This window comes from Aegilops tauschii, chromosome 7 (genome assembly GCF_002575655.3).
Source record: "Aegilops tauschii subsp. strangulata cultivar AL8/78 chromosome 7, Aet v6.0, whole genome shotgun sequence".
In the NCBI taxonomy this organism is placed as follows: Eukaryota; Viridiplantae; Streptophyta; class Magnoliopsida; order Poales; family Poaceae; genus Aegilops; species Aegilops tauschii.
The window spans coordinates 49,092,217-49,118,596 of record NC_053041.3 but is presented as its reverse complement, the minus strand read 5'-3'; the positions used below and the strand labels follow the sequence as shown (position 1 = coordinate 49,118,596).

Sequence of the window (26,380 nt, the reverse complement as noted above, 5' to 3'; positions counted from 1 at the left end):
CGCGGCTGGTGGAGTGTCTTGGTCGTCAGACGAGGAGGTGTAGCTGTCGCCGCCGTCGGAGTTGGAGTCGGAGTGAACGATGAACCCCTTCATCCAACGGACTGCCCTGTCCTGCTCCCGCTCCACCCTTACCACCCGAGCCTTCTCCGCTGCTGCCTCCTTCTCCTCACGCTTCGACTGCTCAATAGCTAGCCGGAGCGCCTTGGCATTCTTCCGTCGGAGGCGGCGAGCGTCCGTCTCCGCCGTCCACATCCAAAAGATCATAGTTCGTCCACGGATAAGTTCATAAACTTCTACAACTAAAAACGGTATAAACATTGAGGAGGAGGGGGGTCCGGAATCACCACTTACTCGTCGGACCTTTCCCCTTCCGGTCGCCGGCGCACCTGTAGGCGTCCGCGGCTGGTGGAGTGTCTTGGTCGTCAGACGAGGAGGTGTAGCTGTCGCCGCCGTCGGAGTTGGAGTCGGAGTGAACGATGAACCCCTTCATCCAACGGACTGCCCTGTCCTGCTCCCGCTCCACCCTTACCACCCGAGCCTTCTCCGCTGCTGCCTCCTTCTCCTCACGCTTCGACTGCTCAATAGCTAGCCGGAGCGCCTTGGCATTCTTCCGTCGGAGGCGGCGAGCGTCCGTCTCCGCCGTCCACATCCAAAAGATCATAGTTCGTCCACGGATAAGTTCATAAACTTCTACAACTAAAAACGGTATAAACATTGAGGAGGAGGGGGGTCCGGAATCACCACTTACTCGTCGGACCTTTCCCCTTCCGGTCGCCGGCGCACCTGTAGGCGTCCGCGGCTGGTGGAGTGTCTTGGTCGTCAGACGAGGAGGTGTAGCTGTCGCCGCCGTCGGAGTTGGAGTCGGAGTGAACGATGAACCCCTTCATCCAACGGACTGCCCTGTCCCGCTCCACCCTTACCACCCGAGCCTTCTCCGCTGCTGCCTCCTTCTCCTCACGCTTCGACTGCTCAATAGCTAGCCGGAGCGCCTTGGCATTCTTCCGTCGGAGGCGGCGAGCGTCCGTCTCCGCCGTCCACATCCAAAAGATCATAGTTCGTCCACGGATAAGTTCATAAACTTCTACAACTAAAAACGGTATAAACATTGAGGAGGAGGGGGGTCCGGAATCACCACTTACTCGTCGGACCTTTCCCCTTCCGGTCGCCGGCGCACCTGTAGGCGTCCGCGGCTGGTGGAGTGTCTTGGTCGTCAGACGAGGAGGTGTAGCTGTCGCCGCCGTCGGAGTTGGAGTCGGAGTGAACGATGAACCCCTTCATCCAACGGACTGCCCTGTCCCGCTCCACCCTTACCACCCGAGCCTTCTCCGCTGCTGCCTCCTTCTCCTCACGCTTCGACTGCTCAATAGCTAGCCGGAGCGCCTTGGCATTCTTCCGTCGGAGGCGGCGAGCGTCCGTCTCCGCCGTCCACATCCAAAAGATCATAGTTCGTCCACGGATAAGTTCATAAACTTCTACAACTAAAAACGGTATAAACATTGAGGAGGAGGGGGGGTCCGGAATCACCACTTACTCGTCGGACCTTTCCCCTTCCGGTCGCCGGCGCACCTGTAGGCGTCCGCGGCTGGTGGAGTGTCTTGGTCGTCAGACGAGGAGGTGTAGCTGTCGCCGCCGTCGGAGTTGGAGTCGGAGTGAACGATGAACCCCTTCATCCAACGGACTGCCCTGTCCTGCTCCCGCTCCACCCTTACCACCCGAGCCTTCTCCGCTGCTGCCTCCTTCTCCTCACGCTTCGACTGCTCAATAGCTAGCCGGAGCGCCTTGGCATTCTTCCGTCGGAGGCGGCGAGCGTCCGTCTCCGCCGTCCACATCCAAAAGATCATAGTTCGTCCACGGATAAGTTCATAAACTTCTACAACTAAAAACGGTATAAACATTGAGGAGGAGGGGGGTCCGGAATCACCACTTACTCGTCGGACCTTTCCCCTTCCGGTCGCCGGCGCACCTGTAGGCGTCCGCGGCTGGTGGAGTGTCTTGGTCGTCAGACGAGGAGGTGTAGCTGTCGCCGCCGTCGGAGTTGGAGTCGGAGTGAACGATGAACCCCTTCATCCAACGGACTGCCCTGTCCTGCTCCCGCTCCACCCTTACCACCCGAGCCTTCTCCGCTGCTGCCTCCTTCTCCTCACGCTTCGACTGCTCAATAGCTAGCCGGAGCGCCTTGGCATTCTTCCGTCGGAGGCGGCGAGCGTCCGTCTCCGCCGTCCACATCCAAAAGATCATAGTTCGTCCACGGATAAGTTCATAAACTTCTACAACTAAAAACGGTATAAACATTGAGGAGGAGGGGGGTCCGGAATCACCACTTACTCGTCGGACCTTTCCCCTTCCGGTCGCCGGCGCACCTGTAGGCGTCCGCGGCTGGTGGAGTGTCTTGGTCGTCAGACGAGGAGGTGTAGCTGTCGCCGCCGTCGGAGTTGGAGTCGGAGTGAACGATGAACCCCTTCATCCAACGGACTGCCCTGTCCTGCTCCCGCTCCACCCTTACCACCCGAGCCTTCTCCGCTGCTGCCTCCTTCTCCTCACGCTTCGACTGCTCAATAGCTAGCCGGAGCGCCTTGGCATTCTTCCGTCGGAGGCGGCGAGCGTCCGTCTCCGCCGTCCACATCCAAAAGATCATAGTTCGTCCACGGATAAGTTCATAAACTTCTACAACTAAAAACGGTATAAACATTGAGGAGGAGGGGGGTCCGGAATCACCACTTACTCGTCGGACCTTTCCCCTTCCGGTCGCCGGCGCACCTGTAGGCGTCCGCGGCTGGTGGAGTGTCTTGGTCGTCAGACGAGGAGGTGTAGCTGTCGCCGCCGTCGGAGTTGGAGTCGGAGTGAACGATGAACCCCTTCATCCAACGGACTGCCCTGTCCTGCTCCCGCTCCACCCTTACCACCCGAGCCTTCTCCGCTGCTGCCTCCTTCTCCTCACGCTTCGACTGCTCAATAGCTAGCAGGAGCGCCTTGGCATTCTTCCGTCGGAGGCGGCGAGCGTCCGTCTCCGCCGTCCACATCCAAAAGATCATAGTTCGTCCACGGATAAGTTCATAAACTTCTACAACTAAAAACGGTATAAACATTGAGGAGGAGGGGGGTCCGGAATCACCACTTACTCGTTGGACCTTTCCCCTTCCGGTCGCCGGCGCACCTGTAGGCGTCCGCGGCTGGTGGAGTGTCTTGGTCGTCAGACGAGGAGGTGTAGCTGTCGCCGCCGTCGGAGTTGGAGTCGGAGTGAACGATGAACCCCTTCATCCAACGGACTGCCCTGCTCCCGCTCCACCCTTACCACCCGAGCCTTCTCCGCTGCTGCCTCCTTCTCCTCACGCTTCGACTGCTCAATAGCTAGCCGGAGCGCCTTGGCATTCTTCCGTCGGAGGCGGCGAGCGTCCGTCTCCGCCGTCCACATCCAAAAGATCATAGTTCGTCCACGGATAAGTTCATAAACTTCTACAACTAAAAACGGTATAAACATTGAGGAGGAGGGGGGTCCGGAATCACCACTTACTCGTCGGACCTTTCCCCTTCCGGTCGCCGGCGCACCTGTAGGCGTCCGCGGCTGGTGGAGTGTCTTGGTCGTCAGACGAGGAGGTGTAGCTGTCGCCGCCGTCGGAGTTGGAGTCGGAGTGAACGATGAACCCCTTCATCCAACGGACTGCCCTGTCCTGCTCCCGCTCCACCCTTACCACCCGAGCCTTCTCCGCTGCTGCCTCCTTCTCCTCACGCTTCGACTGCTCAATAGCTAGCCGGAGCGCCTTGGCATTCTTCCGTCGGAGGCGGCGAGCGTCCGTCTCCGCCGTCCACATCCAAAAGATCATAGTTCGTCCACGGATAAGTTCATAAACTTCTACAACTAAAAACGGTATAAACATTGAGGAGGAGGGGGGTCCGGAATCACCACTTACTCGTCGGACCTTTCCCCTTCCGGTCGCCGGCGCACCTGTAGGCGTCCGCGGCTGGTGGAGTGTCTTGGTCGTCAGACGAGGAGGTGTAGCTGTCGCCGCCGTCGGAGTTGGAGTCGGAGTGAACGATGAACCCCTTCATCCAACGGACTGCCCTGTCCTGCTCCCGCTCCACCCTTACCACCCGAGCCTTCTCCGCTGCTGCCTCCTTCTCCTCACGCTTCGACTGCTCAATAGCTAGCCGGAGCGCCTTGGCATTCTTCCGTCGGAGGCGGCGAGCGTCCGTCTCCGCCGTCCACATCCAAAAGATCATAGTTCGTCCACGGATAAGTTCATAAACTTCTACAACTAAAAACGGTATAAACATTGAGGAGGAGGGGGGTCCGGAATCACCACTTACTCGTCGGACCTTTCCCCTTCCGGTCGCCGGCGCACCTATAGGCGTCCGCGGCTGGTGGAGTGTCTTGGTCGTCAGACGAGGAGGTGTAGCTGTCGCCGCCGTCGGAGTTGGAGTCGGAGTGAACGATGAACCCCTTCATCCAACGGACTGCCCTGCTCCCGCTCCACCCTTACCACCCGAGCCTTCTCCGCTGCTGCCTCCTTCTCCTCACGCTTCGACTGCTCAATAGCTAGCCGGAGCGCCTTGGCATTCTTCCGTCGGAGGCGGCGAGCGTCCGTCTCCGCCGTCCACATCCAAAAGATCATAGTTCGTCCACGGATAAGTTCATAAACTTCTACAACTAAAAACGGTATAAACATTGAGGAGGAGGGGGGTCCGGAATCACCACTTACTCGTCGGACCTTTCCCCTTCCGGTTGCCGGCGCACCTGTAGGCGTCCGCGGCTGGTGGAGTGTCTTGGTCGTCAGACGAGGAGGTGTAGCTGTCGCCGCCGTCGGAGTTGGAGTCGGAGTGAACGATGAACCCCTTCATCCAACGGACTGCCCTGTCCTGCTCCCGCTCCACCCTTACCACCCGAGCCTTCTCCGCTGCTGCCTCCTTCTCCTCACGCTTCGACTGCTCAATAGCTAGCCGGAGCGCCTTGGCATTCTTCCGTCGGAGGCGGCGAGCGTCCGTCTCCGCCGTCCACATCCAAAAGATCATAGTTCGTCCACGGATAAGTTCATAAACTTCTACAACTAAAAACGGTATAAACATTGAGGAGGAGGGGGGTCCGGAATCACCACTTACTCGTCGGACCTTTCCCCTTCCGGTCGCCGGCGCACCTGTAGGCGTCCGCGGCTGGTGGAGTGTCTTGGTCGTCAGACGAGGAGGTGTAGCTGTCGCCGCCGTCGGAGTTGGAGTCGGAGTGAACGATGAACCCCTTCATCCAACGGACTGCCCTGTCCCGCTCCACCCTTACCACCCGAGCCTTCTCCGCTGCTGCCTCCTTCTCCTCACGCTTCGACTGCTCAATAGCTAGCCGGAGCGCCTTGGCATTCTTCCGTCGGAGGCGGCGAGCGTCCGTCTCCGCCGTCCACATCCAAAAGATCATAGTTCGTCCACGGATAAGTTCATAAACTTCTACAACTAAAAACGGTATAAACATTGAGGAGGAGGGGGGTCCGGAATCACCACTTACTCGTCGGACCTTTCCCCTTCCGGTCGCCGGCGCACCTGTAGGCGTCCGCGGCTGGTGGAGTGTCTTGGTCGTCAGACGAGGAGGTGTAGCTGTCGCCGCCGTCGGAGTTGGAGTCGGAGTGAACGATGAACCCCTTCATCCAACGGACTGCCCTGTCCCGCTCCACCCTTACCACCCGAGCCTTCTCCGCTGCTGCCTCCTTCTCCTCACGCTTCGACTGCTCAATAGCTAGCCGGAGCGCCTTGGCATTCTTCCGTCGGAGGCGGCGAGCGTCCGTCTCCGCCGTCCACATCCAAAAGATTATAGTTCGTCCACGGATAAGTTCATAAACTTCTACAACTAAAAACGGTATAAACATTGAGGAGGAGGGGGGTCCGGAATCACCACTTACTCGTCGGACCTTTCCCCTTCCGGTCGCCGGCGCACCTGTAGGCGTCCGCGGCTGGTGGAGTGTCTTGGTCGTCAGACGAGGAGGTGTAGCTGTCGCCGCCGTCGGAGTTGGAGTCGGAGTGAACGATGAACCCCTTCATCCAACGGACTGCCCTGTCCCGCTCCACCCTTACCACCCGAGCCTTCTCCGCTGCTGCCTCCTTCTCCTCACGCTTCGACTGCTCAATAGCTAGCCGGAGCGCCTTGGCATTCTTCCGTCGGAGGCGGCGAGCGTCCGTCTCCGCCGTCCACATCCAAAAGATCATAGTTCGTCCACGGATAAGTTCATAAACTTCTACAACTAAAAACGGTATAAACATTGAGGAGGAGGGGGGTCCGGAATCACCACTTACTCGTCGGACCTTTCCCCTTCCGGTCGCCGGCGCACCTGTAGGCGTCCGCGGCTGGTGGAGTGTCTTGGTCGTCAGACGAGGAGGTGTAGCTGTCGCCGCCGTCGGAGTTGGAGTCGGAGTGAACGATGAACCCCTTCATCCAACGGACTGCCCTGTCCTGCTCCCGCTCCACCCTTACCACCCGAGCCTTCTCCGCTGCTGCCTCCTTCTCCTCACGCTTCGACTGCTCAATAGCTAGCCGGAGCGCCTTGGCATTCTTCCGTCGGAGGCGGCGAGCGTCCGTCTCCGCCGTCCACATCCAAAAGATCATAGTTCGTCCACGGATAAGTTCATAAACTTCTACAACTAAAAACGGTATAAACATTGAGGAGGAGGGGGGTCCGGAATCACCACTTACTCGTCGGACCTTTCCCCTTCCGGTCGCCGGCGCACCTGTAGGCGTCCGCGGCTGGTGGAGTGTCTTGGTCGTCAGACGAGGAGGTGTAGCTGTCGCCGCCGTCGGAGTTGGAGTCGGAGTGAACGATGAACCCCTTCATCCAACGGACTGCCCTGTCCTGCTCCCGCTCCACCCTTACCACCCGAGCCTTCTCCGCTGCTGCCTCCTTCTCCTCACGCTTCGACTGCTCAATAGCTAGCCGGAGCGCCTTGGCATTCTTCCGTCGGAGGCGGCGAGCGTCCGTCTCCGCCGTCCACATCCAAAAGATCATAGTTCGTCCACGGATAAGTTCATAAACTTCTACAACTAAAAACGGTATAAACATTGAGGAGGAGGGGGGTCCGGAATCACCACTTACTCGTCGGACCTTTCCCCTTCCGGTCGCCGGCGCACCTGTAGGCGTCCGCGGCTGGTGGAGTGTCTTGGTCGTCAGACGAGGAGGTGTAGCTGTCGCCGCCGTCGGAGTTGGAGTCGGAGTGAACGATGAACCCCTTCATCCAACGGACTGCCCTGTCCTGCTCCCGCTCCACCCTTACCACCCGAGCCTTCTCCGCTGCTGCCTCCTTCTCCTCACGCTTCGACTGCTCAATAGCTAGCCGGAGCGCCTTGGCATTCTTCCGTCGGAGGCGGCGAGCGTCCGTCTCCGCCGTCCACATCCAAAAGATCATAGTTCGTCCACGGATAAGTTCATAAACTTCTACAACTAAAAACGGTATAAACATTGAGGAGGAGGGGGGTCCGGAATCACCACTTACTCGTCGGACCTTTCCCCTTCCGGTCGCCGGCGCACCTGTAGGCGTCCGCGGCTGGTGGAGTGTCTTGGTCGTCAGACGAGGAGGTGTAGCTGTCGCCGCCGTCGGAGTTGGAGTCGGAGTGAACGATGAACCCCTTCATCCAACGGACTGCCCTGTCCTGCTCCCGCTCCACCCTTACCACCCGAGCCTTCTCCGCTGCTGCCTCCTTCTCCTCACGCTTCGACTGCTCAATAGCTAGCCGGAGCGCCTTGGCATTCTTCCGTCGGAGGCGGCGAGCGTCCGTCTCCGCCGTCCACATCCAAAAGATCATAGTTCGTCCACGGATAAGTTCATAAACTTCTACAACTAAAAACGGTATAAACATTGAGGAGGAGGGGGGTCCGGAATCACCACTTACTCGTCGGACCTTTCCCCTTCCGGTCGCCGGCGCACCTGTAGGCGTCCGCGGCTGGTGGAGTGTCTTGGTCGTCAGACGAGGAGGTGTAGCTGTCGCCGCCGTCGGAGTTGGAGTCGGAGTGAACGATGAACCCCTTCATCCAACGGACTGCCCTGTCCTGCTCCCGCTCCACCCTTACCACCCGAGCCTTCTCCGCTGCTGCCTCCTTCTCCTCACGCTTCGACTGCTCAATAGCTAGCCGGAGCGCCTTGGCATTCTTCCGTCGGAGGCGGCGAGCGTCCGTCTCCGCCGTCCACATCCAAAAGATCATAGTTCGTCCACGGATAAGTTCATAAACTTCTACAACTAAAAACGGTATAAACATTGAGGAGGAGGGGGGTCCGGAATCACCACTTACTCGTCGGACCTTTCCCCTTCCGGTCGCCGGCGCACCTGTAGGCGTCCGCGGCTGGTGGAGTGTCTTGGTCGTCAGACGAGGAGGTGTAGCTGTCGCCGCCGTCGGAGTTGGAGTCGGAGTGAACGATGAACCCCTTCATCCAACGGACTGCCCTGTCCTGCTCCCGCTCCACCCTTACCACCCGAGCCTTCTCCGCTGCTGCCTCCTTCTCCTCACGCTTCGACTGCTCAATAGCTAGCCGGAGCGCCTTGGCATTCTTCCGTCGGAGGCGGCGAGCGTCCGTCTCCGCCGTCCACATCCAAAAGATCATAGTTCGTCCACGGATAAGTTCATAAACTTCTACAACTAAAAACGGTATAAACATTGAGGAGGAGGGGGGTCCGGAATCACCACTTACTCGTCGGACCTTTCCCCTTCCGGTCGCCGGCGCACCTGTAGGCGTCCGCGGCTGGTGGAGTGTCTTGGTCGTCAGACGAGGAGGTGTAGCTGTCGCCGCCGTCGGAGTTGGAGTCGGAGTGAACGATGAACCCCTTCATCCAACGGACTGCCCTGCTCCCGCTCCACCCTTACCACCCGAGCCTTCTCCGCTGCTGCCTCCTTCTCCTCACGCTTCGACTGCTCAATAGCTAGCCGGAGCGCCTTGGCATTCTTCCGTCGGAGGCGGCGAGCGTCCGTCTCCGCCGTCCACATCCAAAAGATCATAGTTCGTCCACGGATAAGTTCATAAACTTCTACAACTAAAAACGGTATAAACATTGAGGAGGAGGGGGGTCCGGAATCACCACTTACTCGTCGGACCTTTCCCCTTCCGGTCGCCGGCGCACCTGTAGGCGTCCGCGGCTGGTGGAGTGTCTTGGTCGTCAGACGAGGAGGTGTAGCTGTCGCCGCCGTCGGAGTTGGAGTCGGAGTGAACGATGAACCCCTTCATCCAACGGACTGCCCTGTCCTGCTCCCGCTCCACCCTTACCACCCGAGCCTTCTCCGCTGCTGCCTCCTTCTCCTCACGCTTCGACTGCTCAATAGCTAGCCGGAGCGCCTTGGCATTCTTCCGTCGGAGGCGGCGAGCGTCCGTCTCCGCCGTCCACATCCAAAAGATCATAGTTCGTCCACGGATAAGTTCATAAACTTCTACAACTAAAAACGGTATAAACATTGAGGAGGAGGGGGGTCCGGAATCACCACTTACTCGTCGGACCTTTCCCCTTCCGGTCGCCGGCGCACCTGTAGGCGTCCGCGGCTGGTGGAGTGTCTTGGTCGTCAGACGAGGAGGTGTAGCTGTCGCCGCCGTCGGAGTTGGAGTCGGAGTGAACGATGAACCCCTTCATCCAACGGACTGCCCTGTCCTGCTCCCGCTCCACCCTTACCACCCGAGCCTTCTCCGCTGCTGCCTCCTTCTCCTCACGCTTCGACTGCTCAATAGCTAGCCGGAGCGCCTTGGCATTCTTCCGTCGGAGGCGGCGAGCGTCCGTCTCCGCCGTCCACATCCAAAAGATCATAGTTCGTCCACGGATAAGTTCATAAACTTCTACAACTAAAAACGGTATAAACATTGAGGAGGAGGGGGGTCCGGAATCACCACTTACTCGTCGGACCTTTCCCCTTCCGGTCGCCGGCGCACCTGTAGGCGTCCGCGGCTGGTGGAGTGTCTTGGTCGTCAGACGAGGAGGTGTAGCTGTCGCCGCCGTCGGAGTTGGAGTCGGAGTGAACGATGAACCCCTTCATCCAACGGACTGCCCTGTCCTGCTCCCGCTCCACCCTTACCACCCGAGCCTTCTCCGCTGCTGCCTCCTTCTCCTCACGCTTCGACTGCTCAATAGCTAGCCGGAGCGCCTTGGCATTCTTCCGTCGGAGGCGGCGAGCGTCCGTCTCCGCCGTCCACATCCAAAAGATCATAGTTCGTCCACGGATAAGTTCATAAACTTCTACAACTAAAAACGGTATAAACATTGAGGAGGAGGGGGGTCCGGAATCACCACTTACTCGTCGGACCTTTCCCCTTCCGGTCGCCGGCGCACCTGTAGGCGTCCGCGGCTGGTGGAGTGTCTTGGTCGTCAGACGAGGAGGTGTAGCTGTCGCCGCCGTCGGAGTTGGAGTCGGAGTGAACGATGAACCCCTTCATCCAACGGACTGCCCTGTCCCGCTCCACCCTTACCACCCGAGCCTTCTCCGCTGCTGCCTCCTTCTCCTCACGCTTCGACTGCTCAATAGCTAGCCGGAGCGCCTTGGCATTCTTCCGTCGGAGGCGGCGAGCGTCCGTCTCCGCCGTCCACATCCAAAAGATCATAGTTCGTCCACGGATAAGTTCATAAACTTCTACAACTAAAAACGGTATAAACATTGAGGAGGAGGGGGGTCCGGAATCACCACTTACTCGTCGGACCTTTCCCCTTCCGGTCGCCGGCGCACCTGTAGGCGTCCGCGGCTGGTGGAGTGTCTTGGTCGTCAGACGAGGAGGTGTAGCTGTCGCCGCCGTCGGAGTTGGAGTCGGAGTGAACGATGAACCCCTTCATCCAACGGACTGCCCTGTCCCGCTCCACCCTTACCACCCGAGCCTTCTCCGCTGCTGCCTCCTTCTCCTCACGCTTCGACTGCTCAATAGCTAGCCGGAGCGCCTTGGCATTCTTCCGTCGGAGGCGGCGAGCGTCCGTCTCCGCCGTCCACATCCAAAAGATCATAGTTCGTCCACGGATAAGTTCATAAACTTCTACAACTAAAAACGGTATAAACATTGAGGAGGAGGGGGGGTCCGGAATCACCACTTACTCGTCGGACCTTTCCCCTTCCGGTCGCCGGCGCACCTGTAGGCGTCCGCGGCTGGTGGAGTGTCTTGGTCGTCAGACGAGGAGGTGTAGCTGTCGCCGCCGTCGGAGTTGGAGTCGGAGTGAACGATGAACCCCTTCATCCAACGGACTGCCCTGTCCTGCTCCCGCTCCACCCTTACCACCCGAGCCTTCTCCGCTGCTGCCTCCTTCTCCTCACGCTTCGACTGCTCAATAGCTAGCCGGAGCGCCTTGGCATTCTTCCGTCGGAGGCGGCGAGCGTCCGTCTCCGCCGTCCACATCCAAAAGATCATAGTTCGTCCACGGATAAGTTCATAAACTTCTACAACTAAAAACGGTATAAACATTGAGGAGGAGGGGGGTCCGGAATCACCACTTACTCGTCGGACCTTTCCCCTTCCGGTCGCCGGCGCACCTGTAGGCGTCCGCGGCTGGTGGAGTGTCTTGGTCGTCAGACGAGGAGGTGTAGCTGTCGCCGCCGTCGGAGTTGGAGTCGGAGTGAACGATGAACCCCTTCATCCAACGGACTGCCCTGTCCTGCTCCCGCTCCACCCTTACCACCCGAGCCTTCTCCGCTGCTGCCTCCTTCTCCTCACGCTTCGACTGCTCAATAGCTAGCCGGAGCGCCTTGGCATTCTTCCGTCGGAGGCGGCGAGCGTCCGTCTCCGCCGTCCACATCCAAAAGATCATAGTTCGTCCACGGATAAGTTCATAAACTTCTACAACTAAAAACGGTATAAACATTGAGGAGGAGGGGGGTCCGGAATCACCACTTACTCGTCGGACCTTTCCCCTTCCGGTCGCCGGCGCACCTGTAGGCGTCCGCGGCTGGTGGAGTGTCTTGGTCGTCAGACGAGGAGGTGTAGCTGTCGCCGCCGTCGGAGTTGGAGTCGGAGTGAACGATGAACCCCTTCATCCAACGGACTGCCCTGTCCTGCTCCCGCTCCACCCTTACCACCCGAGCCTTCTCCGCTGCTGCCTCCTTCTCCTCACGCTTCGACTGCTCAATAGCTAGCCGGAGCGCCTTGGCATTCTTCCGTCGGAGGCGGCGAGCGTCCGTCTCCGCCGTCCACATCCAAAAGATCATAGTTCGTCCACGGATAAGTTCATAAACTTCTACAACTAAAAACGGTATAAACATTGAGGAGGAGGGGGGTCCGGAATCACCACTTACTCGTCGGACCTTTCCCCTTCCGGTCGCCGGCGCACCTGTAGGCGTCCGCGGCTGGTGGAGTGTCTTGGTCGTCAGACGAGGAGGTGTAGCTGTCGCCGCCGTCGGAGTTGGAGTCGGAGTGAACGATGAACCCCTTCATCCAACGGACTGCCCTGTCCTGCTCCCGCTCCACCCTTACCACCCGAGCCTTCTCCGCTGCTGCCTCCTTCTCCTCACGCTTCGACTGCTCAATAGCTAGCCGGAGCGCCTTGGCATTCTTCCGTCGGAGGCGGCGAGCGTCCGTCTCCGCCGTCCACATCCAAAAGATCATAGTTCGTCCACGGATAAGTTCATAAACTTCTACAACTAAAAACGGTATAAACATTGAGGAGGAGGGGGGTCCGGAATCACCACTTACTCGTCGGACCTTTCCCCTTCCGGTCGCCGGCGCACCTGTAGGCGTCCGCGGCTGGTGGAGTGTCTTGGTCGTCAGACGAGGAGGTGTAGCTGTCGCCGCCGTCGGAGTTGGAGTCGGAGTGAACGATGAACCCCTTCATCCAACGGACTGCCCTGTCCTGCTCCCGCTCCACCCTTACCACCCGAGCCTTCTCCGCTGCTGCCTCCTTCTCCTCACGCTTCGACTGCTCAATAGCTAGCCGGAGCGCCTTGGCATTCTTCCGTCGGAGGCGGCGAGCGTCCGTCTCCGCCGTCCACATCCAAAAGATCATAGTTCGTCCACGGATAAGTTCATAAACTTCTACAACTAAAAACGGTATAAACATTGAGGAGGAGGGGGGTCCGGAATCACCACTTACTCGTCGGACCTTTCCCCTTCCGGTCGCCGGCGCACCTGTAGGCGTCCGCGGCTGGTGGAGTGTCTTGGTCGTCAGACGAGGAGGTGTAGCTGTCGCCGCCGTCGGAGTTGGAGTCGGAGTGAACGATGAACCCCTTCATCCAACGGACTGCCCTGTCCTGCTCCCGCTCCACCCTTACCACCCGAGCCTTCTCCGCTGCTGCCTCCTTCTCCTCACGCTTCGACTGCTCAATAGCTAGCCGGAGCGCCTTGGCATTCTTCCGTCGGAGGCGGCGAGCGTCCGTCTCCGCCGTCATGAGGGAGCGGCGGTACACCTAGGCGAGAAGACGCGCGTCCTCGTTGGCGTCTGGCTCCGTGCGGAGGGCCATCTCCTCCTCGTAGTCGAGTTCGGAGCCGGAGTCGTTGCCGGAGCTGCTCGTCGTGGTGGATAGGATCGGGACCGGAGAGGGAGAGGAGTGGACGGAGAGAGAGAGAGAGGGGGGGGGGAGGGAGGGAGGGAGGGAGAGAGAGATAGCGAGCTAGGGTTTGAGCTCGTCGCCCGGATTGGGGTTTTTTGTGGGGTCTGGGGTGGGCCAGCGGGGGGCCAGACTGACGTGGCGGACGCGCCCAGGCCGCCTCATATCCGTTCTACATTTGGACAGATATAAGGGGTGCCGGTCAGCTCGGGCGTTTGAGGCCCTTTTAAGATGTCTAGTTGGGTCGGTTTTTTATGATTGATCGGTGACCGGACGGTCTGTCCGGTCGTTTGAGACGGACGTAGGGCCCGCGGCTGTAAGATGCTCTTACTACTGGACCGTTGATCGATCTGCGGAGAGACGCATTAGAAGAGAAATGATTAGCGACCACCATGGATCACATGCAGCACGGCCAGCAAGAGCAGAGATGGATCGAGGCATGTGCGCCAGGAATAATTCAGCAGTTAGTTACCCATCGACCGGTCCAGCCTACGGAAAGGCAGTTGCCTTATCAAACAGCCACTTGGTCGATCGGGCACACCACACATGCACGGCCGGTGTCTTTGACAGCCCGGCCATGTCGGCCAAATCAATACGAATTGCTGCTACCGGCAGTGTGTGTGTGTGTGTGTGTGTGTGTGTGTGTGTTATATTATTGGCGGTGAACAAGTGGACCTGCTTCAAGAACGCCGTGTGACATAGGGAGAAGTAATGTGCGGCACCTCTGATCCGTCCTTTATTTTTGGCAACAACAAGGCGTGTTCTGGCCCGGCATGTCGACCTAGAGCCCTCTGAAGAATGACTAGGGGCGCCTCTGATTCTAATTTGAATCCAGTGAAAGCATTGCACTTTATTCCTTGTACACCCATTTGCATGCTGCATTTGACAGAAATAGACCGATTGCAGAGCTATTCATCTTGATTCTCCCTGTATTCTACGGGTACACCTCTCCATGGACAGCCAATGATTATGATTTCTTTTTTTTTTCTTGGCACTAGTAGCAGCAGCCAGTGATGAGGCGAGCAGGGCAACCGTCCACCCGGGCTGTCCGGTCCGTCCGTCCAACCGAAGAGGAACCGATGAATGGATCGGTCCATGGATCCATCCAACCAAAACCAATAATAATCAATCATAAGCTTGGCTCGGTACAAGTGGGGCGTGGCGTGGCGCGAATGATTAGGGCGACCGATACGCACGACCGCCCCCGCCTCCACGAGTGCCGCACATGGCTAAGTCCCCGCCAGCCTCGTACATCTGGGCCCGAACGGTCGCCTCCCGGCCTCCATCATTGGCCGCACGCACGTGAGGGACAGCTCCTACACTACACAGACCTGCGCCACCCCGACCACGTCTCTCCTCGCCCATGTGTCCTGGCCTCACAGTGTGTGCTGCTGTTCCTGCAGGATGTGTTGCGGATGCATGGGTGGGATAGGATGAAACTGCACCAACCAGATCGATCAGATCCGAATCAAATGGGATGCACCGCTAGCTTGTTTGGTGGAACTCATGCACACTATGCCTTGTTTTCTGATACTAATAAAAAGAAGCAGAAATTAGCGCATATACTCCCGACTGTACTGTACTACTGCAGCAGCGTATAAATACTAATACTCCAGAAATGGTTTTGTGTGAGCACTTCTGTTTTCAGAGTACATTATGCTATGTTGTAAGTAGAAGCTTGTGAGAGGATTGGATTAAGTGCTAAGAAAAGGTGGAGAATGGCGCTGATGGAGACGGTGGCATGCAGCTGAATGAATCACGGAACCAAGTATTAACACACACCTGACACTCTACCTCACTGGTATTACTTTTTTCTTCTTCCCTTGTTCCAAATAAACATGATTACACACTCTCGGTGCTTTCGGTTCAACACAATCTCTCAGGTCTCAACCTACCATTTCATAATAGCACTAATAATCATAACTAACACGACATATATTTATCTAGTGTTGACTGATTTCTTAATCTGAGGAATGCTGCTAATCTTTTCTTGATTGATTAGCCACCTCTATCACCTACTTGCCATAAATACTCTATGATTTCTTATGGTAATTATTAAGATGCATGGGTGCTGCACACTCAGCTAGCATATGCAATGCAATGAAACCGGGTAGGGTCAGCAATAGCTAATAATTTGAGGATAAAATAAGCGCCCACTTGAGGAGCCGACAACAACACATAGGGGGCTTGAACGCCACCCTAAGTGCACACTACCCTACACCATTATTCAAACACCCCATCTGCTCTTGCTCTTTGATGCAGCTTTCAGTAGTCCTCCCTGTCATGCCAAGATACATAAACATGGGACCTATCATTGCGTCCATGCATAACAGTTCCCTCCATCTGCACTGCACGGTCGAAATAAAGGGCCAAAAAGTTAACGACGACGCAAACTATGTACATGGGAACTATAGAATTAAATTCAGCTAAGCTTCCACTATAAGCGTTGGTGACTGCAAGCTTTACAGAAGCGTGGAAGCTAGATCGCATCACAAGTTTTTTTTTCCTTTTGCTGGGCGGTTCACAAGTTTTTGAGTGTCCAATGCAACTGTTTCTTCACTAAAATCAAGGTTAAAAGGAGCTTTCAGGATAAGCGTAGCTTTGCGGGTGGACCAGTATTGCAAGCACTGTACTGAAACTATGGCAGCAGTGTAAAACGATCCATCAAATTGCGTTGCAATAGTACTAGAATTTTTAGGTGCGAATAAAAGACCCAATTAGTTATTGAGTTCTCTAATCCTTATTCTTGTACATACACTGATACACCACTTTGCTTAACTATGCGTTCTCATAATCAACAGCTTAAGAGCATCTACTGCCAGACCGCTCAAACACGGCTCAAGCGTCCTGGCAGACTGTCCGCTCACTGACCGGTCATAAAAAACCGACTCAGCCGGACCTCTCGAACACGTCTCAAAAGCCCCGGCTGACCGGCACCCCTCTTATCCAGCTCAAATGTAGGGCGGATATGAGGCGGCCCGGGCGCATCCGCCACGTCGGCGCCGACTAGCACTCCGTCTCGCGCTCGAGCGCTCGCGGGTCAATACGGGCGGCGGCCCCGGGTCCAGTGCTACGCCACCTGTCGCTCATCGACGCAGCGCCGACGCCGGCGCCGACCCTTCCCGGCCGCGCGTGGATTAGCAAGGCCTGCCCAATCTACTCCACCTGCCGGACGACCTCCTCGACTTCCGGCCACTGCTCCGCGCGGGCAGCGTTGGGTTCTAGTGCCCGCTCCGCCGACGTCGCGGATGCGGACTTCGGAGTCGGAGGTACGCGCCGCCTGCCGTGAGAGGCAGAGGGCAAGGGAGATGGGTGGGTCCGACGCAGCCACGCAGTCTGCCCGTCGAAGTCGCCACGTGATGCCGGTGCCCGACGAGGAGGAGTGTCTCCTCCAGTGGGTGTGCCGTCGGTCATGTACCACGGCAGAGACGGACAACCGGCGGCTCCGACAGATCAACGCCAAGCAACTCCGGCTCGGAATTGAGCAGTCCGAGCGAGAGGCGGCTAAGGCAGCGAGGGTGGGAATGCTCAAGCGCAAGCAGGACCGCATCGTCCGGCGCTTGAAAGGCTACATCGTCATCTCTGATTCCTCCACCTCCGATGGGTGCGACTCCGACATCGACCCACCTCCTGTCGCGGATGTCTACAGGAGCAACGACGATCGGAACGACAAAGGGCTGTCGAGGAAGTGGTGAAGCTCGGCCCTCTCCTTTTATATCATCTACCTGTAGTGTCCGTTTGATCATTGAACTGTGTGAATTATGCCCGTTTGATGATCTTTTGGTGATGTTTATGTGAAGTATGCACGTTTGGCATCGGTTTGCATGTCTGTTTCCTGTCGATTTTGATCGTTTCATGATCTACATACTACGTTGCATGAATCTGTATGGATATAGGGTATCGGATATAATATACGCGGCTCGCGGCTGTGGAGGCGCGAATTTAGGGAATGTCTGGTCCCTGTCTGCGGACGCGTCCAGATGCTTCCGCGGGAGTATAGGCTGCCGGATTTGTCAGGGCTGGCTGTATGCTCTAACTTGTGACTCGAAAACATTGTTCGTTGTTGTCGCGAAAAATGATCGGCCCTTGTTCACCCAAAGATTAAAATAGTCACCTGATGTCCTGTCAGATGCCACCAGTTTTATGCACACATTTTTTCCCCTCCAAACATAGCATATATCCCAAAACTTTATAAATATAGCAGTAAGGCCCTGTTTGGTTCATAGGTCCTAGGACTTTTTTTAGTCCTAACTTATAAGTATCAAGTCCCTAAAAAGGCCCTACCTGTTTGGTTCCTGGGACTTAACATGGACTAAAATACCATATTACAACTATAAGTCCCTATAAGACTCTCCTTGAGAGTCTTATTTCATAAGTCTCAAATGCCCACTTTAAGTCCCTATAAGTCCCTCCTGTTTGGTTTAGATGGGACTTATAGACTTTTTTAAGTCCCTAAATCAATAAGTCCATGGAAACAAACATCCTCTAAGTGGAGAAAATGTCATTTGTTGATATTAGAAATGAATTTATAGTGGTGATGGAACGCGCAAAGCAAACTCAACTCATAGTAGGATGCAATCATTTGGTGCGTGTGCGTCAGGCCAAAAGTGCAAGGTCCCACGTTTCCAAGGCAGTGAGTGCAATGGCGAACAAGGGCAACCACTATGGACTGAGAGGCAGGCATGGCCCATCCAATAATTCCTCCAGCATGGGTGGGGTAGGTCAGAGTAATTGAGTTGGATCCGAGATCACATAGATAGAGCAGAAAAGGCTGGAGATTATACTGAATAATGACAGTATCAAAATATAAAGAAGGACAACTAAATGCCCTGTAAATAGCTGATACTTGACATCGGCGCGCACCACTGGCAGTCAACCAACGTTCATAGCTGATATTTACCTTATGGCAGCAGATCATTTTGTATTTTTTACATGTTATAGAAAATAATTGCACTTTTCTACAATGATCCGCAAAATTATACTACTGTATCAATTTTTATTTGTGTTGTGTTTGTGGGTGTGTAAGGGGGGGGGGGGGGGGGGGTCATATTTCTAACTTTTTGTTTGCTGAAGTTATTGATGAAAATAAAGCGTCATGTATGGTTAGAGTAATTTTAGGCTTGGATGGGCGAGTGAAATGAAAAAAATGGGAATACAAATACAGTAATTTAAGTACAGCAGTGGAGTGATTGGAGCCCCCCAATGATTGCGGGGAGGTTGTGGGTGGTGTCAGGAAAAGTGCCGGCAAAGCGAGGCGCACGGCCGGGCCGCTGGGCCACCCCTGTCCTAATTTTCCACCTTGTCAATTTACAGGCGGGCCCCGCCTCAGGGGCTCTCTCTCGGTGCGCTGGAAGTCATCATGGGCCTTCGCTCTCTTTTGTTTTCCTCCCCGATCCACGACTGAGCACCCCGCCCGGCTCGGTCGGTCGCGACGACCCGTCGAACAAGCGTGAGCCGGCTCGATCGACGCACTCAGCTGCACTATGGCTTGATCCTAAAACTGTCTTTAACAGAGCCGCTGAAGTAGTATACGTTTTTCAAAACAAAAAAAGACGCTGAAATATTATTAGGACGCCTAGGATTTTGTAGACTCACAGTTACGCTGAGCAGGCTCTTGTTGATATCCTGTGCGGTAGATAGTTTTTCTAGCCCTACCAGTTTCATAATCCTCAAAAAAAAAATAGCCCTAGCAGTTTCATAAAAATTGATCAACTTAGCTTACTTTTTTTCCTTCAACAAAAAGACCATATGAAAGCACTAATTGAGGAGTACTCATTGCAAAGATCGCTCCCGCCTTCCCATGTTGCAACAAGTGGCGCGCTGCATGTGCGCCACTTGTCGCAACCTGGTGTTTTTCCTTTTTTCGTATATCCGTTTATTCAGAACGTTTTGTCTCTTAAACCGTGTGTCCAAATCATGAATTGTTTTCAACGTTGGATTCCTCGCGTCGAGATCTTCAAAACTAGATCTCATGTTGATAGGTTTTGATGAACTTTTTTTTTACAAAAAGTTGGACAAAAAACCGAACCGGGAGCATGGGTTTTTTCCCTTTCCGAAAGAGGCACGCCCATGCCTACGCGAAATCAAAGCCGTGCCTCTCGCGAAGGAAAAGAAAAGGAGAAAACGTGTTTTTTTGTTTCTCGCGAAAGCAAAATCGTGCCTCTCGTGAAAGCACGACCATGCCTCTCGCGAAAAGCAAACCGTGCCTCTCGCAGAAGGACAAAAAAACAGAAAATGTGTTTTTTTCGTTTTCGAGAGGCACGGCCGTGCCTCTCGCGAGAGCAAAATCGTGCCTCTCGCGGAAGCAAAACCGTGCATCTCGCGGAAGCAAAAAAAATAGAAAACGCGTTTTTTTCGTTTTCGAGAGGCACGGCCGACTCTCACGAACGCAACACTGTGCCTCTCGCGAAAGAAAAAAAAGTAAACATGTCTTTTCGTGCAAAAAAATTTTCGAAGTTTTTTTTAATCAAAAGCTAAGGAAGACCGGTGGAAAACCGAAACGTAAAAACGAACCCGTTTAAAAAGCCGAAATCTCGTGCGAAGAAATTAAAAAACAAAATCCGGAAGGAGCGCCCAGAGCGCGACACGTGGCGGGCGGCTGAGAACGCGCCAAGTGGCGCTGGTCGTTGTGAGGCTCCCGAAGGAGCGCTCGCCAACTAGTTGCTCGCCCATATATAGTTCAAGCTCTCCTGGCTTCGATTCGGGGTCGTGTATTCCTTAATCCTTATGTTCTTTACTAATGCTCCCAAATGTATCGATGATGATGTTAAGAAGTCGGAGGTAGATTATCAATATCCGTCTACCCCTACCCAAACCACAGGATTCAAGCATCGATGTATGCATAAACCCGGACAGCTGGTTGCTAACCTATATACAATCAACACAAAGTAGAATACTCCACGGCTTAATAATTTATCAAAGCTATCGGCTGGCCTAAGAACAACACGCACCGATCAATCGTTGTAATTAGCCACGCAGCTGTAGTTTTGCCAGGGGACACAGACAACCGGCCACCCCCAGGAAAGGAATCCCGACGTGATTTCATTGGCGAATTGACCCGTTCGTGCCCCTATCGGCCAGTCACGTCGGGCCACCTCGACACCGGCCTACGTACGCGCGCATGCACGCATCTATCCATGCAAACTGTTGTCCGTCAGCTCTACGTGCGCTAATCTCGGTTGCTTCATGATGCGGTCGTCCCGCCATTTGTTTGCTTGCGTGTTTCGCTCCTCGGAATCGGCGTCGCCGCGACAGGGCCAGATCAATAATCATATTGATCGACCGAGTGTGGTATGTGCTTGTGTGTGGTGATGTCGACCGATTAGCTAGTCGATGATTTCCCCTACTAAAAGAAAAGAGCTCGATGATTGGAACTGGTCATGAGCATGCAGCAAGATCCAACGTTTCCGTAGGCGATAACAAAGCAAGTAGACCGTACGTACGTGTGCATGCGGACTAGTTTAGCATTTCGTCGTGTGTCCCAACAAGCTAGCAGCATGCGGAATCGGTCTGAATCTTACTTGGGAGGGCTCCTAAAAAAAGGGGATAGTTAAATGTTACGTAGATTGTTACCTCAGGTTTTGGTACGTGCCAAAAAAAGAGTGAGTATATCCTGGTCTCACAGCTGGCCGAGTCTTAATTAATTATATCTGAAAAATAATTGATGATGATTACTCACTCACACACATAGGGTCTCTCGGAAACATACGGTTCTAGAAGCACTTGAACAATCGTCGCCAGCATAACAAAAAAGTAAAATGGATGTAGGATATGCCGAGCTGAAATTCACGATGGGGATGGGCCGACGTTACCCACTGGGAAACTAGTCGGGCCCATAATTTCAAGGTTCATTTCTTTCAGTTGTAAGTAAGCCGAATTCACGATGTTCATTGCGTTTCTTCCCTAGGTAATTTTGTATGTGCAAATTTGTTGTGTAGTTTGTCCTTGATATTCGGTATTTCTATATCGATGTTTTGGAACATATTCCTTGTCTAGCAGTTGGATGATCAAAACATTCTAATCCAGATTGCAAGCTTTATATTTGGAGCATTGGATTGCTCCTTACCAGGTACTACCATACATGCGGCAATGTTATTTTGGATCGTCGCAATCACACGTCAATGTTGTATGTTTTATAGTACTAATTGCTACAGCATTGTTTTCATGTCACATGAGCCTAGGCGGTAAGAGAAAACACCATTAGGATTGGAACTCACGAAGACCTATAAAAATCACACTGTACAAAAGACAGCCAAGAAGTTCAAAAAAGGAGGCAAAACACAATGGGAACTCAAACGAATACTACAACTACACTACACTGAAGTTAAATGTGACATTCAATGTCCAGATGAAAATTGATAAACAAAAAAAAGTATGAACTGATGAGACAAATGTGATGCACACTAATGGCAGATCTCATCGGGTGAAGATTTGACTACACTTTTTGCGGAATGTGTCTGCTAATATAATGTTCTACCCCTGCAGACCCAATCCTACACTGGCCACAGTTTAGACGGGTTCCGCAAGCGCAAGGAAATGCCTCGGCTCGGCTGGGAGGCGGATCGGTGCAAGGGAAGGAGGAAGGCTCACATTGAGCAGGAGCATGCACGGTAGCTGGGCACTATGACGAGGTGAGTGGCATGCAATGGAAACTATTTATCATGCTTATTTATTTATTATTTATAGCTAATTAATATAATAACGGGATACAATGATTGCCAGCGAGGAGAAGAGTTCCAGCTCTCAATTGAACAAGATCCTCTGTGGCGGTGCAACCCATGACAATAATTCTATAAGTTGTGTACTTGTGGCGTGCATCGTAGGCGCTTTTTTTTTGCAACGAAGTCAAAAGAATTGCCTCATCGATTAATTAAGAAGAAGAGAATTGTATGTACCCCTATGACATATCTTCCTACACTTGTACTATATGTAATGTCTAGTGGTGTATACCCCTATTAATTGTAATGTCTATTTTTTTCACATGTACTAAGAGCATGAGGTTTAGTATCTACCCCTATGACATATCTAATCCCAGGGTTGCATGGACCAAGCGAGCAAAGCACACACGAGACGAGACGAGCGCACGCACCAAAGCCTGTGGTACCCCTGCAGTCCCGCACCGAGAGTTCCAAGTTCCAACGCCACACGGCCACAACAACTTAGCCGAGCTCCGCCAGCCAAGGAAGCGGCTCGGCTCGGCTTGGATCGGACCGGGTCAAGGCTCAGATCGGGGAAGGCAGCATGCACGGGCGCCATGACGAGCGATCGAGTGGCGCACAAGGGGAAAGTATTTATCGCCATTATTTTGTAATTTATTTACAGCCAATTAATATACAGTAATAATTGGATGCCTAGCGAGGCGAGGAGATCCACCTCCCAATCGAACCGAACAGCTCATCATTTGCTCGCCCTCCGCTGCCCTATTTATAGCCTCGCCACCCGCCGCCGCATGCCCAGACCAGACCAGATCATCACATCTCCACCACCGAGCACCACCATCGTCCTCCCACTCCGGGAACTCTCAGATCGGATCGGGTTCACCGGAGATCGACGATGCATCGCGCCGCCGGCCTCGACCTGGGCCTCGGCCTCGGCCTCGGGCTCGCCTCGCAGGGCAGCCTCACGTCCTCCACCACCACCGCCTCCTCCTCCCCGGCCTCGCACTGGACAGCCGCGCTCAGCTCCGTCGTCGGCGCGCAGGAGTCGTACGGGCTGCACCAGTATGCCGGGCAGCCGCGGAAGGAGGAGCCGGGCATGAGGACGTCCACGTCGCCCGAGAGCGGCGTCAGCGCCGGGACCAAGAGGGGCCTGGAGCGCACGGGCTCCGGCGTCTCCCGCGGCGGCGCCGCCACCGCGGGCAGCGACGAGGACGACGACGGCGGCGACGGCGCCGGCGGCCGCAAGAAGCTCCGGCTCTCCAAGGACCAGGCCGCCGTCCTGGAGGAGTGCTTCAAGACGCACAGCACGCTCAACCCCGTAAGTCCCTTCTCCTTCTCCGTCCTTCTCCGACGATCCATCCGGCAAGATCGAATCGATCGCCAAGTGTTCGTCCGTGGATTCCTCCCGATCGCATTGAGCTGACCGAGATTTCCTTGTGGCTGTGTGTGTTTACAGAAGCAGAAGACTGCGCTGGCTAACCGGCTGGGGCTGCGGCCGCGGCAGGTGGAGGTGTGGTTCCAGAACCGCCGCGCCCGCACCAAGCTGAAGCAGACGGAGGTGGACTGCGAGTACATGAAGCGCTGGTGCGAGCAGCTCGCCGAGCAGAACAAGCGCCTCGAGAAGGAGGTGGCCGAGCTCAGGGCGCTCAAGGCCGCGCCCGCCCAGCAGGCCTCCCCGGCCGCCACGCTCACCATGTGCCCCTCCTGCCGCCGCGTCGCCGCCGCCGGACCGTCCGCCACGCAGCACCAGCACCAGCAACTGCAGCAGTGCCACCCCAAGCCCCATGCCCAGCCCGCCGGCAACGTCCTGCCCAGCCACTGCCAGTTCTTCCCGTCCACCACCGCCGCCGCCCCCGACCGGTCCGGCAGGCTGCAGGGCGCGTGGAACGGCGCCGCGCAGCCGCTGGTCACCAGAGAGCTCTTCTGAGAGGACGATATCTCGCCGCCGGCGTCCACTTCAGGCGATAAATTAGGAGATTTGATCAGGCGGCGGTCGATTGGGTCAATCAAGTAATCAATTGGCAAATCAGTCAGTCGATCGCCGCAAGGAGATTTGATTTGGTTTGGTTTGGATAGCAGTAATTAGGAGCGCCAGTGATCGATCGATGGTTTGGTTTCGGTTTCAGTTAGTAGTAATTCGGTTTGGGTTTTCTTTTTCTCTTTGGGATTCGATCGAATCGAATCGACGACGAACAAAATAGAAACAGATTAGTACGTACGGAGGAACAAATGGCTGTCCGCTTTTTCCTGGACGGCGTGTACCCATCCACCAAAACCCTGCCGGTTGTTGGATTAACAGCTTGTTGATTGATTTGTACTACTGCTGCCACCACTAATTCATGATTGGTTGATGGAGGAAATTAATGAAATATTTTCTTTCATTCACATTCTCCTCTCTTCTCCAACAAGAGTATTTGGAGCCATGTCCTTCTCTTTTCATTATTAACTTCAATATAGTGTTTTTTTCGACAAAAAAAAGCATGATTCAAGCTAGCGCGTCGACGAACCCGATCTCCTTTTGTATATATATATCTCATCTGCTGGATATAATTCGGCGAAAAAGAGTGACCCATCTGCAGGATATAATTGGATGATAAAGAGTGGCCCGGTTCGAAAAGAATGGTTTTTCCAAGCTACTACTCCTACTCATGATGAATCTGCATCCGAGAGCAGACATCTCCGCAACTTGTTTAAGCGAAAGCAACCCACCCACACCTCATTATCATATCATACAAACAGTTTCAGACAGACAACCGTGCGTGTTCACGACGAGCCCTGCCTGTGCACATGCGCCTCGGAGAAGCTTTACTCAAAAAGCCAATTAACTATTCCGCAGACAAAGCGAGGGGCTAAAGTCATGGCGAGATCATTAGGAGATCTGATTAGAGTAGACCACCTGCAACTGCAATCCAGCTTGATTAGTGCGCCTTGGACCGCTGGGGCCGGCCCGAGTTGTTTTCGACCGACAGTTGAATCTCTACGCGATCCGCGGCGACCAAAGTTTAATCGGCGAAAGCTTCTCCCTTTGCTTTTGCTTCCGGCCTTTTCATCACTTCTGCTCGATCGCTAGTCGCAACTCACAACAACTTGTGATGTCGATGAGTGGATGGAAGAGGGAGGGCTGACCTAACTAAGTGACGGCAAGATCAATTCAGATGGCTGCATGCAACGGCGGCAACTCGCTTGATTTGTTGGCTTCTTGACAGGCTTAGTCACTTTGCACTAGCTAGTCAGATGAGGGGACATGCCAATTGGTCCCAGTTGCTAACATACATTTGATTCATGATTTATGATTTTGGCTGAAAAGGATCAGATCTACTATAAGTGTTCTCCAGAAGTACAAAACACCTAAACATAATAAAAAATGGCATCGGGATCATTGGATTATCGATCGACCACTACCACCGGCAGAACGAGCTGCTGACGCGCCGATGTCACTGCTCCCCTACCGGAGCCGTCTTAACCTTGCCAATGACAACCGATAAGTCTTCATACACGTGCCTCTAAGGACAAGCTCCCTGGAGCCTTATGCTACTAGGTCATATTTTCTTCCTTCGAGAATTAATACATCGAATACAAAGAGAAAAAAGTAAGGGTCACGATATGTACAACGAAAACAATATTGCAAGCAAATTTGGCCCTAGCCCGGTCTTCGAAAGTGGAAAACCATATTTTATTTATATTATAGGTAAATGTATACAAGTCCTATTTTTCCCGAAAGTGCCAAGTTAGTCTTATTTAATGAAAACCCACATCTCAGTCTCAGATTCTTGATTAAGTGACTCATAAATCACTTAATGGGGCGGTCCTTATTTTCAAAGGAAAATCATTCTTTTGGATATGAGATAAGAAAATAAATGGCTACGCCACTTTTACTACCGCTACATAGTAAATAGTTTACACAAAACACCTCATTAAAACTTGTCCGCCACCTCAGCTCAGTTAGAGTTGTTAGACGACTTATCGCCCTGCATATTCTAAGAAAATGTTGAGCATTAACTTGGTCGAAAAATAATAGGTATATGTAAGAAAGTATATCATTAGATTCACATTGAATAAATGTTTTATTTGGTATAATTTATATAAATCATATTTTGTTGACCAAAATAATAGCCAATTTTTTCTTGAAATGCATGCAAGACTTATAAACCAAGATAGAGAGGTGCTTTTTTGTGGGATGTGTCGATTTGGCTCCCAGGTCCACATGGTCTGTGCACGAACAGTAAAATCGCAATAGAGGATGTCCATGTATCTCAACAAAATGTATTA

General features: G+C 54.2%; 1 protein-coding gene across 1 annotated transcript; it reads left to right on the top strand.

Annotated features, from left to right (window-relative positions):
* Positions 1-22,891: 22,891 nt before the first annotated feature.
* On the top strand, positions 22,892-24,496 carry LOC109761822 (homeobox-leucine zipper protein HOX2). The gene is made up of 2 exons (XM_020320652.4): positions 22,892-23,429; positions 23,568-24,496. The coding sequence occupies exons 1-2, from the start codon at positions 23,007-23,009 to the stop codon at positions 24,036-24,038; spliced, it is 894 nt and encodes a 297-aa protein (XP_020176241.1). The 5' UTR covers positions 22,892-23,006; the 3' UTR covers positions 24,039-24,496.
* The last annotated feature ends 1,884 nt before the right edge of the window (positions 24,497-26,380 follow it).